This window comes from Vipera ursinii (genome assembly GCF_947247035.1).
Source record: "Vipera ursinii genome assembly, chromosome: Z".
NCBI classification, from domain to species: Eukaryota; Metazoa; Chordata; class Lepidosauria; order Squamata; family Viperidae; genus Vipera; species Vipera ursinii.
In genome coordinates, this window is record NC_139517.1 from 45,957,136 (window position 1) to 45,970,113 (window position 12,978).

At 38.9% G+C, this 12,978-nt stretch overlaps 1 protein-coding gene across 1 annotated transcript in view; it reads left to right on the top strand.

The window, feature by feature from the left end:
• The window catches only part of POLR1A (RNA polymerase I subunit A), a 58,710-nt gene that overhangs the window by 24,245 nt on the left and 21,487 nt on the right, over nt 1-12,978 (top strand). The window contains exons 17-23 of the mRNA XM_083378528.1: nt 870-952; nt 1,045-1,203; nt 4,712-4,810; nt 4,998-5,150; nt 11,274-11,356; nt 11,589-11,754; nt 12,692-12,916. Coding sequence (XP_083234654.1) covers nt 870-952; nt 1,045-1,203; nt 4,712-4,810; nt 4,998-5,150; nt 11,274-11,356; nt 11,589-11,754; nt 12,692-12,916 — 968 coding nt within the window. The remainder of the gene's footprint in view (nt 1-869; nt 953-1,044; nt 1,204-4,711; nt 4,811-4,997; nt 5,151-11,273; nt 11,357-11,588; nt 11,755-12,691; nt 12,917-12,978) is intronic.

A 12,978-nucleotide genomic window follows, 5' to 3' on the forward strand; every position in this document is an offset into this window, starting at 1 on the left:
GGCCGGAGAGCTCAAAGAGCCAGGTCTTCAGGTCCCGACGGAATGAACGAAGGTCAGGGGCGGTCCTAAGCTCCACGGGCAGCTTGTGTGACTGTTGTCTTGGTAACAACATTGCCTCCTGTACATGCACATTCATATCTCAGACCACAGACATTCTGTATTTATTTATCCATTCTTTTGTTTGTGTGTCTAAGGTGTGATTCTGAACATATGTGACAAATATGCAACAGATAGCTACATCCTGATGCCAAACATTGCAGGATTCTCTCTTGAAGAACTCTTCAATCTTTATAAATTTTAAGAGATTCTAAGTTTATACAAGCCACATGTTATACAACAACTGGGGAAACGACTCTGATTGATGGGACTGATGGCAATTTTGCACACTGAGGAACTACAAGCCAGTGGCACAACCTTGCTTGTCTTGAAGCTCTAGCAGCTGCTTCCAGCAATTATATCAACATTTTGCAAGGAGGAAAAAATATTTTATGATGGAAAACATATTTTAAAATTGGAAAATAATGCAATAATGAGAAACAACAAAACACAGAAAAATGTGTGGTTCTGTTTAAATAATTTGCCAAAACTTACGTAATAAAATATTTTAAAAATATATTAATAAATAAAAAGAAATCTGAGAATATGTTCCAGTATTTATTTTTATTTATTTATTAGTAATTTTTTGTGCTCTGAGAGGCATTACATAAGTTTGCTTATCATCATAGCATCAATTATTGCAAATATTTATATCCCTCCCAGTGTAACACAGATTGTATCATGGTGGCTTATTTACAACGTTAATAATAAAAACAGAATAAATTACTTTTCTAAAACCTCAAATGAAAACATTCTTTATCTTTCTGTTCTAGGAGTTGAGGATATTTTGGTCAAATATAAGGCAGACCAGAAGAGGTGCAACATCATTGAGGAAAGTACCAACTGTGGTATAAAGGTAAGCTCGTGCTTTGGATTATGGTGGGTGAATGATCTGTCTTCATCAAGAAAGCGGTGTTATGTTCTCTAAAAATTTTTTGAACTTTTCAGGCTATTAGAGCTGCATTTAACCTATCCCAAACCTCGTCTTGTGAGGAACTTCGAAGTAAATGGCAGGATGCCCATCTTCAGAAAGATCAAAGAGATTTTAACATGATTGATTTGAAGTTCAAAGAAGAAGTCAACTGTTGCAGCAATGAGATCAACAAGGTTTGTTTTAGAAATTTGAGAAACCTCATACTTTATTTTTAATACGAATTCAGATCTTGGGATTTTTTTTTTAATAGAAAGTATATGTGCTTGAGAGGGACGTGATGGCTCAGTGGGTTAGGATGCTGAGCTTGTCGATCAGAAGGTCAGCAGTTTGGCGGGTCGAATCCTGAGTGCCGCATAGCAGAGTGAGCGCCTGTTACTCGACCCAGCTTCTGCCAACCTAGCAGTTTGAAAGCACGTAAAAAATGCAAGTAGAGAAATAAGGACCGCTACGGTGGGAAGGTAACAGCGTTCTGTGCGCCTTTGGTGTCTAGTCATGCCAGCCACATGACCACGGAGACGTCCTCGGACAAGCGCTGGCTCTTCGGCTTTGAAACGGAGATGAGCACCGGCCCCTAGAGTCGGAAACGACTAGCACGCATGTGCGGGGGAACCTTTACCTTTACCTATATGTGCTTATTTCTTTGTGGAAAATATGTATATTTCAATCAGTCAGAATAGAGCTGGAAGGGACCTTGGAGGCCTTCTAGTCCAGCTGCCTGCTCAAGCAGGAGTATTATTTCAGACAAGTGGCTGTCCAGTCTCTTCTTAAAAACCTCAAATGATGAACATCTGGAGGCAAGCTGGTTAATTATTGTCCTCACTGTTAGGAAGTTTCTCCTTAATTCCAGGTTGCTTCTCTCTTTGATCAGTTTCCAACCATTGTTTCTTATCCTGCCCTTTGGCGCTTTGTTGAATAAATTGACTCCCTCCTCCTTGTGGCAGCCTCTCAAATACTGGAATACTGCTATCATGTTCACCCAGTCCTTCTTTTCTCTAGACTGGCTATTCCCAAATCCTGCAGCTGTTCTTCATATGTTTTAGTCTCTAGGCCTTTAATCGTCTTAGTTGTTCTTTGCACTTTTCCAAAGTCTCAACATCTTTTTGTAATGTGACCAAAACTGGATTCAGTGTTCCAGATGTGGCCTTACTAAGTCTTTATAAAGCGCTAGTAATATTTCACGTGATTTTGATTCTGTGCCTCTGTTCATAAAACCAAGGATTGTATTAGCTTTTTTGGCTGCTGCTGCACACTGCTGACTCATGTTTAAGTGATTGTCCACTAGGATTCCAAAGTCCCTCTCACAGTTACTGTTTTTGAGCCAGGTTTCACCTAATCTATATTTGTACCTTTGATTTTTCCTGCCCAGGTGTAAAACCGTGCTTTTCTACACATTAAATATAATTTTGTTGGATAGGCCCCATTGTTCAAGTTTGTCAAGATCTTTTTCGATCCTGAGTTTGTCTTTTGTGTTGTTGGCTATTCCTGCCAGCTTAGTGTCGTCTGCAAATCTGATGAGATCCTCTTCTATTCCCTCATCTAAGTTATTTATGAAGATATTGAACAGTACTGGGCCTAAAACAGAAACTTGTGGTACTCCACAGCTTACTTCCCTCCATGCAGATGTAGCACCATTAAGGACTACTAGTTGAGTACGTTTTGTCAGCCAGTTACAAATCCATCTGTTGGTGATGCTGTCTCTCCCACATTTTTCTAAAAGCTTATAAAAAGTAGGTTGTGTTCTACTTTGTCAAATTTCTGTGAGCTATATATGTTGTAGGGGACTCAAACAGTAACATAATCTGCTCTAAAGCTAGATTTTGGGTTCAAATGCACACACTGATTTAGAGGATTTTAAAGATTAATATATAACTGAAACCAGAATTTTTTCTGTGTGGACAGATTTATCCACAGTTGGAAAAAAGTCATGGAACTTTGTTTTTATATATAATAACAACAGCTAAGTTAATACCTAGACTAGAGAAATATTTGGTGACAATGATAGAACTTGATGGGAGAGCCAAGCTAACCTGTTGATTAGAAAAAAAGACAGTATTTATATTTATTGCTGACTGGAAACTCCTTATAGACTTTTGTGTAAAACAAAAAAAATGGAACTTAGATCAACAGGTTTGATGATTAGATAAAATAGATTATAGAAAGAAAAGAATCATTATGTAACTTTAGAGAAAGAGGTAAATCTACAATTGTACTTCCATAAAGAAGATTGAAAGCCACTTCTTTATATTTTTTTCTTTTTCTTATATTTTCTCTTTTTTGTAATTTAGTGTTCTTTTTATTATTTTTCTTTTTTTCTCTGTTTTAATTTATATTAATCTTTACTATTTTTTTAAAAATAAACTTTCAATAATATTAAAATTATATTGTAAAACAGGGGTGTCAAACTCAATTTCATTGAGGGCCGCATCAGCATTGCGGTTGCCCTCAAGGGGCCGGGTGGGTGTGGCCTGGGTGGGTGTGGCCTACTGGGTGGGCATGGCTAGAGTGCGTATGGCCTACTGGGTGGGCATGGCCAGCTCTACATCTTTGGCATCAAGGGTGCCTATGGGGGCCTGGGCAGGAGTGGGGCAGATCTGAGGGTCTCTGGCAGGAGGAGGGTCTCTGGGCCAGGGCCAAGGCAGCGGGGGCCGTTCCCTCCCTGTTTCCAGGATGGCTTCACGGGCCGCATGAAACCACTTCGCGGGCCAGATCTGGCCCCCGGGCCTTGTGTTTGACATGTCTGTTGTAAAAAATTAAAATATTTCTGGGTGTAGTTCAGATATATGGATAATTATTGCTCTGTGACTATTTGTTTCCGTGACATCTAATTAGAGCATCTCTCTCTGCTATCCCATAATCTCTGTTTAGATTTGCCATGGCTTAGACCAAGGCTTTTCAACCAGTGGTACGGGATGATTGGTACATTGGCACCTGGCAGGTTGTTCACGACCATCCTAGAAAAGTGGTAGTGGGGGAGGAGAATGGTAGCACCACACAAGCCTGGGCGAGAGATGGCTGGAACTGCAAGGCTGTCAGGGCTCAGCGGAAGCACCAGGATCAGCACTTCTTCAGGGCTGTCAGGGCTCAGCAGAAGCACCAGGATCAGCGTCAGGCTCCAGCTGGAGCTCGGCACTGATCCTGGCGCTTCTGCTGAGCCCAGAAGAAGCGCTGATCAGCTGGAATGTTGCAGCATTTCCAGGGTCTTGTGATTTACATTCAGATGCTTGGCAACTGATTCATATTTATGACAGTCACAGTGTCCCAGGGTCATGTGAAGTGACCAAAACCTGCTGCAACCACCCAGCAGAGGGGGGGGGGAAATAAAAACCAAACACCTCCCCCACCCCGATGCCAATCCTCAACAGAAATGCTCACAACAATGAAAACCTCAGACAGGAGGAAGAGCGCCACTGGGTGGGTAGGCAGGTGTCTTGCTCGGCTGTGGCTTGGGGGCACTTTTTTCAGTGCCATTGTAACTTCGAACAGTCACTAAGCGAACTGTTGTAAGTCGAGGACTATCTGTACTTCATCCTTTTTCCTTTTTTTTTTTGGTCACAAGTTTTTGACACCTTCCTAGGAGACTGGTGGTACTCGGATGTTGCCATATCCTAAAAGTGGTACAATGGGTGAAAAGGTTGAAAAGCCCTGGCTTAGACTAACTTTCTTCTTTGCTAAAAACTCCAGGTGTGCATGCCTCTTGGACTTCACCGAAGTTTCCCAGATAATAATTTGCAGCTGATGGTACAATCAGGGGCCAAAGGTTCTACTGTGAATACCATGCAGGTATGTATCTATTTATTAGTGGTATAAAGTCATTAAAACAGTATTTATGGTCCAGTTTCTCGTTATCTGATGCTGTTATATTAGAAAATGAACCATTTATTGTGTCTAAAAGAGGTTTATCTGATTAATTATAGCTGTGGAGTTTTTACATTAGTATTTATGTCTTGTTATTTTTCTTGCCTTGAAGATTTCTTGCCTGCTGGGCCAGATTGAATTAGAAGGTCGAAGGCCTCCTTTGATGGCATCTGGAAAATCATTGCCATGTTTCCAGCCTTATGACTTTTCTCCCAAATCAGGAGGATTTGTAGCTAGTAGATTTCTTACTGGCATCAAGCCTTCAGTAAGTTAACACATATTGATTCATCTTCTCTGACATTTGTTTCTTTTTTTAAAATATATTTTATTGATTTTTTCCCCACTCAATAATTGGTGAACAGTGTGTTGTCTGGGTTACATTTGTAAAAGAATCATTAACAATTAATTTCTATAATCCGTATTCCACATATTAATTTTAGTTGATTACCTCTTTCCCAAAAATAACCTCTTTTGCAAGCATTGGGTTAATACAATTTTTATTATTTTGATAAATAACAATTGAATATATATATTTTTTCCAATACTCCTAAAAATAATAATATTAGTAAATATTTATTTTCTATTCGATCATTCTGATTGGAGACACCTAAGTTATGAACATCTATAAGCCCCCTACTATCTCTTGGCCTAACACAGTTCTTCCAAGGATTCCACACCCGGGCATCTATATAGGAGATTTCAATAGCCACCATACCCAATGGAGATACATGCTTAATGATACTAATGGCGAGACCCTCTGCGAATGGGCAGAGCAGAACAACTTATACCTAGTTTTTGATGCTAAAGATCGAGGTACTTTTAAATTAGCTGCATGGAAGAAAAAGTATAACCCTGACTTATGTTTTGTTACACAAGATAAAACCAAACCTGTACCTGCCTCTCGGCAAGTGCTACCAACCTTCCCCCATAGCCAACATAGACCTATTATCATTAAGATAGGAATAAAGATACCTATTATCAGATCTATACCCCGACCAAGGTGGAACCTGAAGATGGCCAACTGGGAAAAGTTTACGATGGACCTTGAGAACACAATAGGACGTATCCCGGCAGTTAGTAAAAGCTACTATCGCTTTGTCGGAGCAATCATGTCATCGGCTAAAAAATCCATCCCACGTGGCTTCCGCAAGGAATATATTCCAGGATGGAATGAAACCTGCGAAAACCTGTACCGAAAACATCTAGAGAATGGTGATGCTGAGATAGCCGATGAACTACTTCATAACCTTGACCTGGCGCACAGGCAGAAATGGGAGCAAACTATGTCTGGATTAGACTTTAAACAGTCAAGCAGGAAGGCATGGAGCCTACTGAAAAAATTAGGAGGAGACCAACCAGCTCAACGCAAACAACAAGACGTTACTCCAGATCAAGTAGCAACTCTAATTGTCAACTTAACTAGAGTACCCCATGATAAGAAACATACTAAATTAGTGAAAAGAGAACTAAAAAACTTTGTGCTCGCCTAGCCAGGAATATGCTCGACCCTTCCAAGTGGCTGAAATAGATACTGTCCTGAAGAATGTCAAAGCTGGAAAATCTCCTGGTTTTGATGGAGTAATGCCTGAATTTATCATCCATTCTGGGCCTCGCACAAGAGAATGGCTGGCAAAATTCTACACATATCCTAACTTCCAGTAGGCTCCCTCCAGAATTTAAGAGAACCAAGGTAATCGGCATATTAAAACCTGGAAAAGAAAGCAACAAGCCAGAAAACTATCGCCCCATTGCTCTGTTAACAGAATTGGACAGAAAATTAACGAACAAATACCGATTGAACAGACTGGGTTTAGATCTTATCGGAGCTGTGCCGATCAAGTCCTTAGTCTTACTAGCCACATTGAAAGCAGCTATCAGAATAAATTGAAAACATCTGTTGTATTTGTGGATCTCACAGCAGCATACAGTGTGGAGGGATGGTCTATTACAGTGTTTCCCAACCTTAGGAACTTGAAGTCCACGCATCTTCAAGTTCCTAAGGTTGGGAAACGCTGGTCTATTAAGCAAATTCCTCCACACTGTCCCTTGTAGTACCATGGGCCGCCTAATAAATAACATGCTCTCAGCAAAGACCTTTCAAGTCATCATGGGCGATAAAATTAGTAAGCAAAGACATCTGAATAATGGACTCCCTCAGGGCTCTGTATTGGCCCCATCCTTATTCAACTTATATATTTCCGATATACCACCCACACTATCAACAAAGTTCTCTTACGCTGATGACTTGGCATTAGCATATAGCCACAAGGACATCAAAGTTACAGAAGGTGTACTTACAGCCAGCCTTACAACTCTGAGCACATACTTCCACCAATGGAGGTTAATCCCAAGCGTAAGTAAGACAGTCACATCATGTTTCCACCTTAATAATAAACTGGCAAAAAGAGAACTCAATGTATACCTAAATAACAAATTGCTCCCATATGAGGCAACTCCAAAATATCTGGGAGTCACCTTAGAGAGGACCCTGTTTTTTAAAAAACATGTTCAGAATATGGCTGCCAAGGTTAACAGCAGAAACAACATTCTGCAAAAACTATGCGGAACAACTTGGGGAGTTTCAGCTCCAACTCTTTGATGCACAGCCCTTGGGCTTTGCTACTCTGTAGCGGAATACTGCGCACCTGTGTGGATAAACAGCTCACATACAAGACTTCTTGAGGTTCAACTCAACCATACGATGAGATTAATTACTGGGTGCATAAAATCTACACCTATTCACTGGCTACCAGTTCTTAGCCACATAGTTCCCCCGCACTTACGATGACAAGAAGCTCTCATTCGGGAGTATAGTAAGATCCTGCTAAACTCCTCTCTACCCATTCATACCTATACCTCTGATCTCTTAAGATGTCGATTAAAGTCAAGAAATCCACCACTCCTCACAGCGCTTAAGCTGCTGGCCGAACATCAGAGCACTATACAAAAGCGGATGGAAGCATACCTCCCAAGATATTTCTGAGCATATTAATCCTAATAGTATACCTCCAGGATTTAATCTACCCCGACACATATGGGTGACATACAATAGAATTAGAACGACTCATGGGGTATGTGCCGATTCTCTGTATAAATGGGGAAAGACACCTTCAGCACAATGTGATTGCGGGCCTCCCCGACAGACTATCCAACATTAGTGAGGGAATGCACTTAATAGAAGATACCCAGGAGATTTTAAGGACTTCCTCTGCGTAACAACGGCAGCTACTGACTGGATCTCCAAACTCGACATTAAACTCTGAAATGTTATTTCTGTTTTCCTCTTAGGTTTTATAATTGCTTCTTTTTTTAAAAAAAGAGTTGTTTTGACTGTTCTAATTTGTAGATATGAAGTGCTTTTGGTTCTGTGTGTGACCAGCCATACACTAAATTAATAAATAAGAAGATTTATAAATGGTCCTTGAAGTTCCATCCATTACGGCATCCCTGTGATCACATAATTGCAAACTGGGTGCATGGAAACTGGCTCACATTTATGAAGGTAGCAATCTCCCAGGATCACATGACCTTTTGTGACCTTTTTGATTGGCTTCTCACAAGCAAGTCATTGGGGAAGCTGGCAGGGAAAGTCACAATTTGCTCCAGTACTTCACTTGCGCTCTCGCCTTCCTAGTAGCAACCAGCCCCAGTCTCACCAAGTTCATGCTTCACATATCCAAGTCCACCCAGTGGCAGGTATTTCTGACCCCATCACGCTCTTGCTTCGCGGATCACCCATGCAACCTCCACTGCCTGGCAGCAGCCACCACCAGCATCACTGGTTGTGGTTGCAGTGTTCTGCAGTCATGTGACAGCTATTTACAATAATTTTGCTGGCTTCTACTGTAGCTTTTTTGGCCTGCAAAAAATTATAGGAATGGATGGACTTGCTTTATGACCACCATATTCATTTTACGTTGATCACAAAAAAGGATATAAAATTGAGCTGGTCAAGTTGGATGACTTGACTTACGACGGTCATGACTGATGACAGAAATTCCAGGTTCTGTTATAATTCATTAAGTCAAAAACTACCTGTAGTAAAAACTGATTTCTTGTGAAAGCATGATTTCACCATGGAAACCCTGAGCAACTGTATTTGCATTTGTATTAGTGTGAGAATTTATGTTGCTTTCTATTTGAAGGATCTTCATTCAACCTTTTTCCTAGAGAGGCAGTACATGTGATTAAATGTTTATGATTTGCAGTTGCAAAATAAAATACAGTTGTTTTCTTACCAACTGCTAGGTGAAGAAGAAATACTTCCCTAAATCATCATACTTCATCTTGATTGGGCAGTTGGAGTTTTAGTTGGCTAACAAAAATAGCATAATTGGTAGTAGTTTTGAAATTGGTGGCTATAGTCATTTATGAATTTTGGGAGGAGTGGTCCCAGCAGATAAGAGGAGTTCTGTACTGGCAGATCTGGGAGTTCTGTGTGTGACCAGCCATACGCTAAATAAATTCTGATTGCCTCATCATAAATCCTGTTACAATCCTTATTTTAGTTTATTTCTCCCACCAGATTCTAGATATTCTTGCTGGTGAAGAATTTCTCAAATTTTAATTACATTTACATTTACAAATTTAACTCTATTTTTTCCATATAAGCCATTTCACACTTTTACATTTCTTAAGAAATAGATAAAACAATGAAAAGAGAAAGAAAAAGAAAAAAGAGAATGGAAAACAAGAGTAAAGAGACATAAGAAATAACATACTATTTAAAATATCTATCCCTCCTAGGCTAATATATATTTATTTCCTTAATTTCTTATTCGTTTTAACCATAATTAAGAATATATTTAATCTTTAATCTTTAAACATTTCATTCAATACATCTAGTCCTTTAACTCTTACTCAAAACATTTTTTTAATTTTCTTAGATTCAGTCACATTTAGATATCTAAAACATTTGCTTTATTTAAATCATTTCAACTTTTTTATGTTACTCATAGCAAGAAAAAGAAAACGAGAAGTATACTATATTGTTTGCAGAATTCATCCCTCTTAAAATAATATATTCCAACATTTTTCTATTTATTTAACCATGTTTCTTTTTTAAGTATTCTCTCTGATAGGTCCCATCATCTATTTTCTTGGTTTCCATCTTAATCTTTTTCCTTTGCCCAATATCTTTCTTAATCAGTGTATTTTGTGGAATCAAAATGTTTTTCCGTATGTTCATAAATGCTGCTGTAGATATAAAAAGTAAGTCAGTATCTTTGTTAGGGGCATTTGCCCATTGCTTTTTATTAGAAATCTTTTTCCTTCTTTTTCTCTCTGCTTCTGTTGTCGCTTTTTGTCTCTCTAGTTCTGGTATTTTTCCTGATATTTCTGTAGAATGTTTTATCCAGTCTTTTTTCTTGTCCTCAAATTTAATTTGTAGTGTTGAAAAATCTGGTATTTCTTGTAAAAAAATTTCCACTTGGATTAGATCATACTTCTTTGTTTTATAGAATTCCATCTTCAAGTCTCTATCCTCGAATTTATGTTCAGTCATCTGTTCCTTCTCTTCTGTATTTTCCTGAGGATTTTTTTGGTATAAACTTAAATTGGAGATAAGTTGACTTACACTTTCAAAGTTATTCTGAATTTCTTTGTGGTTTGAGATCATTGTTCTTTGAATTAGTTGCAGCTTTACATATATATCTCTTGAAAAATATTCATTTTTTCTTGATAAGTATTTCCTACAAGTCTCTGATTTTCCATGATGACCAAAAGTCCAGATTTCCCCACCCCCTGCTTTGGAAATAGCTTTGGAGTCAGAATTGGATAAATACTTATAGCCCAGAGAATTAAAAAAAAGGTTAAAATTCGTGCTTCTGGTAGCAAAAGGGTGGGGGTAACCCCCCTTTCTTCACTTTTGGAGGGGTTTTTTGTTTGCTTCTTGGGAGTTTCTCCCCTTCAGGAAAGTAGGTAGGATAGAGAAAATCAATGATCTTACCCAGACTCAAACACACAGTTTACGATCAGCTTAAATTAGTGCTTTTGACTTCTGTTGCTTGCAGCTGGGGCTGGACTTGAAGTTAAGCCAGCCTTTCTCCTCTTGGTTTCTGGAAGGCTTCTCCTGGACCAGTTGGGTCAACCACTGTCTCTCCTAGGTCCCTGGGACTTCCTTCCTTCATTGCCACCTCTCTGGAGCGTTTAGGATCCCCTAGCAGGAAGAAACTCAGCTGAAGAGCTCGGAGACCTGAGCCTCTCAACTGCTCCGCTGCATGGAGGAACCGGAAGTCCCATTTGTTTCTGTCATACAATATGTTTATCAAAAAAGATATTCAAAGTAATAATTTTAGTTCATGTTTCATTGGCTTTTTAAAAGGCTAGTATGCTATTAGTTGCTCATAAGGCAAAGTGTTTTACTCACTGGAGAATCTGTGTTTTCTAGGAATTCTTCTTCCATTGTATGGCTGGTAGGGAAGGTTTAGTGGATACTGCGGTTAAAACCAGCCGATCAGGATACCTTCAAAGGTAAAAGTGTCTTTTAAAGTACTTTAGATTTTTATATAGATTCTGCCTAATTTAAGCAGCTTGAGGATAAAAAAAACAAGCAAAAATAAGATATAGGATAGTGTGTAGTTGTATAAGCCGCCCTGAGTCTTCGGAGAAGGGCGGGATATAAATGGAATTAAAATAAAATAAATAAAATAAAAATAAATAATGTTAAATGGCTGTTCCTTTATGTGTGGCTGTTCTCATACAGGTGTATCATAAAACATTTAGAAGGGCTGATTGTTCATTATGACATGACTGTACGAGATAGTGATGGCAGTGTGGTTCAGTTTCTGTATGGAGAAGATGGACTGGATATCCCTAAGACACTGTTCTTGCAACCCAAGCAATTTCCTTTCATTGCAGATAATCACAAGGTAAGTTTGGATATAGTATTTTAGACCTTCTCATAAAAGAATCAGAACTTTTTTTTATAGAATATGAAAAAACGAGAGGAAGGAAAAATATATTAATTTTTCCAGAAGTTTCATTTCTGCTATAATCCTGTCACAATAGTACTTATAAACTAGTTCTCACTTCTGGCTCATTAGCTTCACCCTATGATCCTACATGCTGGATTGTTCGAGTCATTGGCAGCAAGCTGAAATTGTTTAAAGTGACTTGTATTATTGAGATCTGGTTGGACAAGATCAGAAGGTCCAAAAGGTGCCTAACTGGGTTTTAAATGCTTCCCCAATCTTAATTTTAAGACTAAGGAGTGAGATGGCAATGATTCTCTGGGAGAATCTGTGACCAGACTGGAGGTGGCTGGATCTGAGGCCAAGTTTTGAAGTTCAGCTTCAGAGATAATCAGGAGATGCTGCTGGTATACTGCCCACCCTGTAGACTTCACTGCTAGGGTTATGGTTAATTCTGCTCACTTTTTGGTGCTTGGGGATTTCTTAAATCTGGAGTTAGAGTTGACTTGGAATTTCATGGCCTTTGGGACACCATGTGCATAACCCATGTCCATAAAAATCTACTCTCTACTTCAGGATATTTGGAATGTTATCTCAAGGTGGAGATCATAACTATGATTTCCATTTTATGGCCAGATCACTTTCTGGTCACTATAAGAATAATTAGCTCCACTGTGGTGATGAAAGACTAGAAATGATGGTCTGGTTAAAGTGATGTATAGGTTTTTAGTGAGTATTTTTGTATCATCACTGTGGCTTGAGGGCATTCTTTTACAGTGATGCCATTGCTTTCTGGCTAAACAGTTTTAACTGATACTGGTGGGGAACATACTTATACTTTGAAAGATGAAAAATACTCATCCTTCAAAAAATTAAATTTGTGCATTTATTATAGGTGATACGGAAATCTAAGCATTTAGATGAAGTTATGCCAAAAATGAATCCTCAGCAAGCATCTAAACAGTTTAAATTAATCAAGAGATGGCAAGCAAAGCATCAACAGTCTTTGAGAAGGAAAGGAGGCTTTTTGCTGTTTTCCCAAGAAATGTTGGCTTATATAAAAGCTGAGATGTCTACAGGGGAATCATCTGTAAATGGCCGAGATCCTGCAGCTCTTAAGGTTATTCCACAATTGATAAATATATATTTCATTACTCATTGAACTATGCTGTAATATTCAAA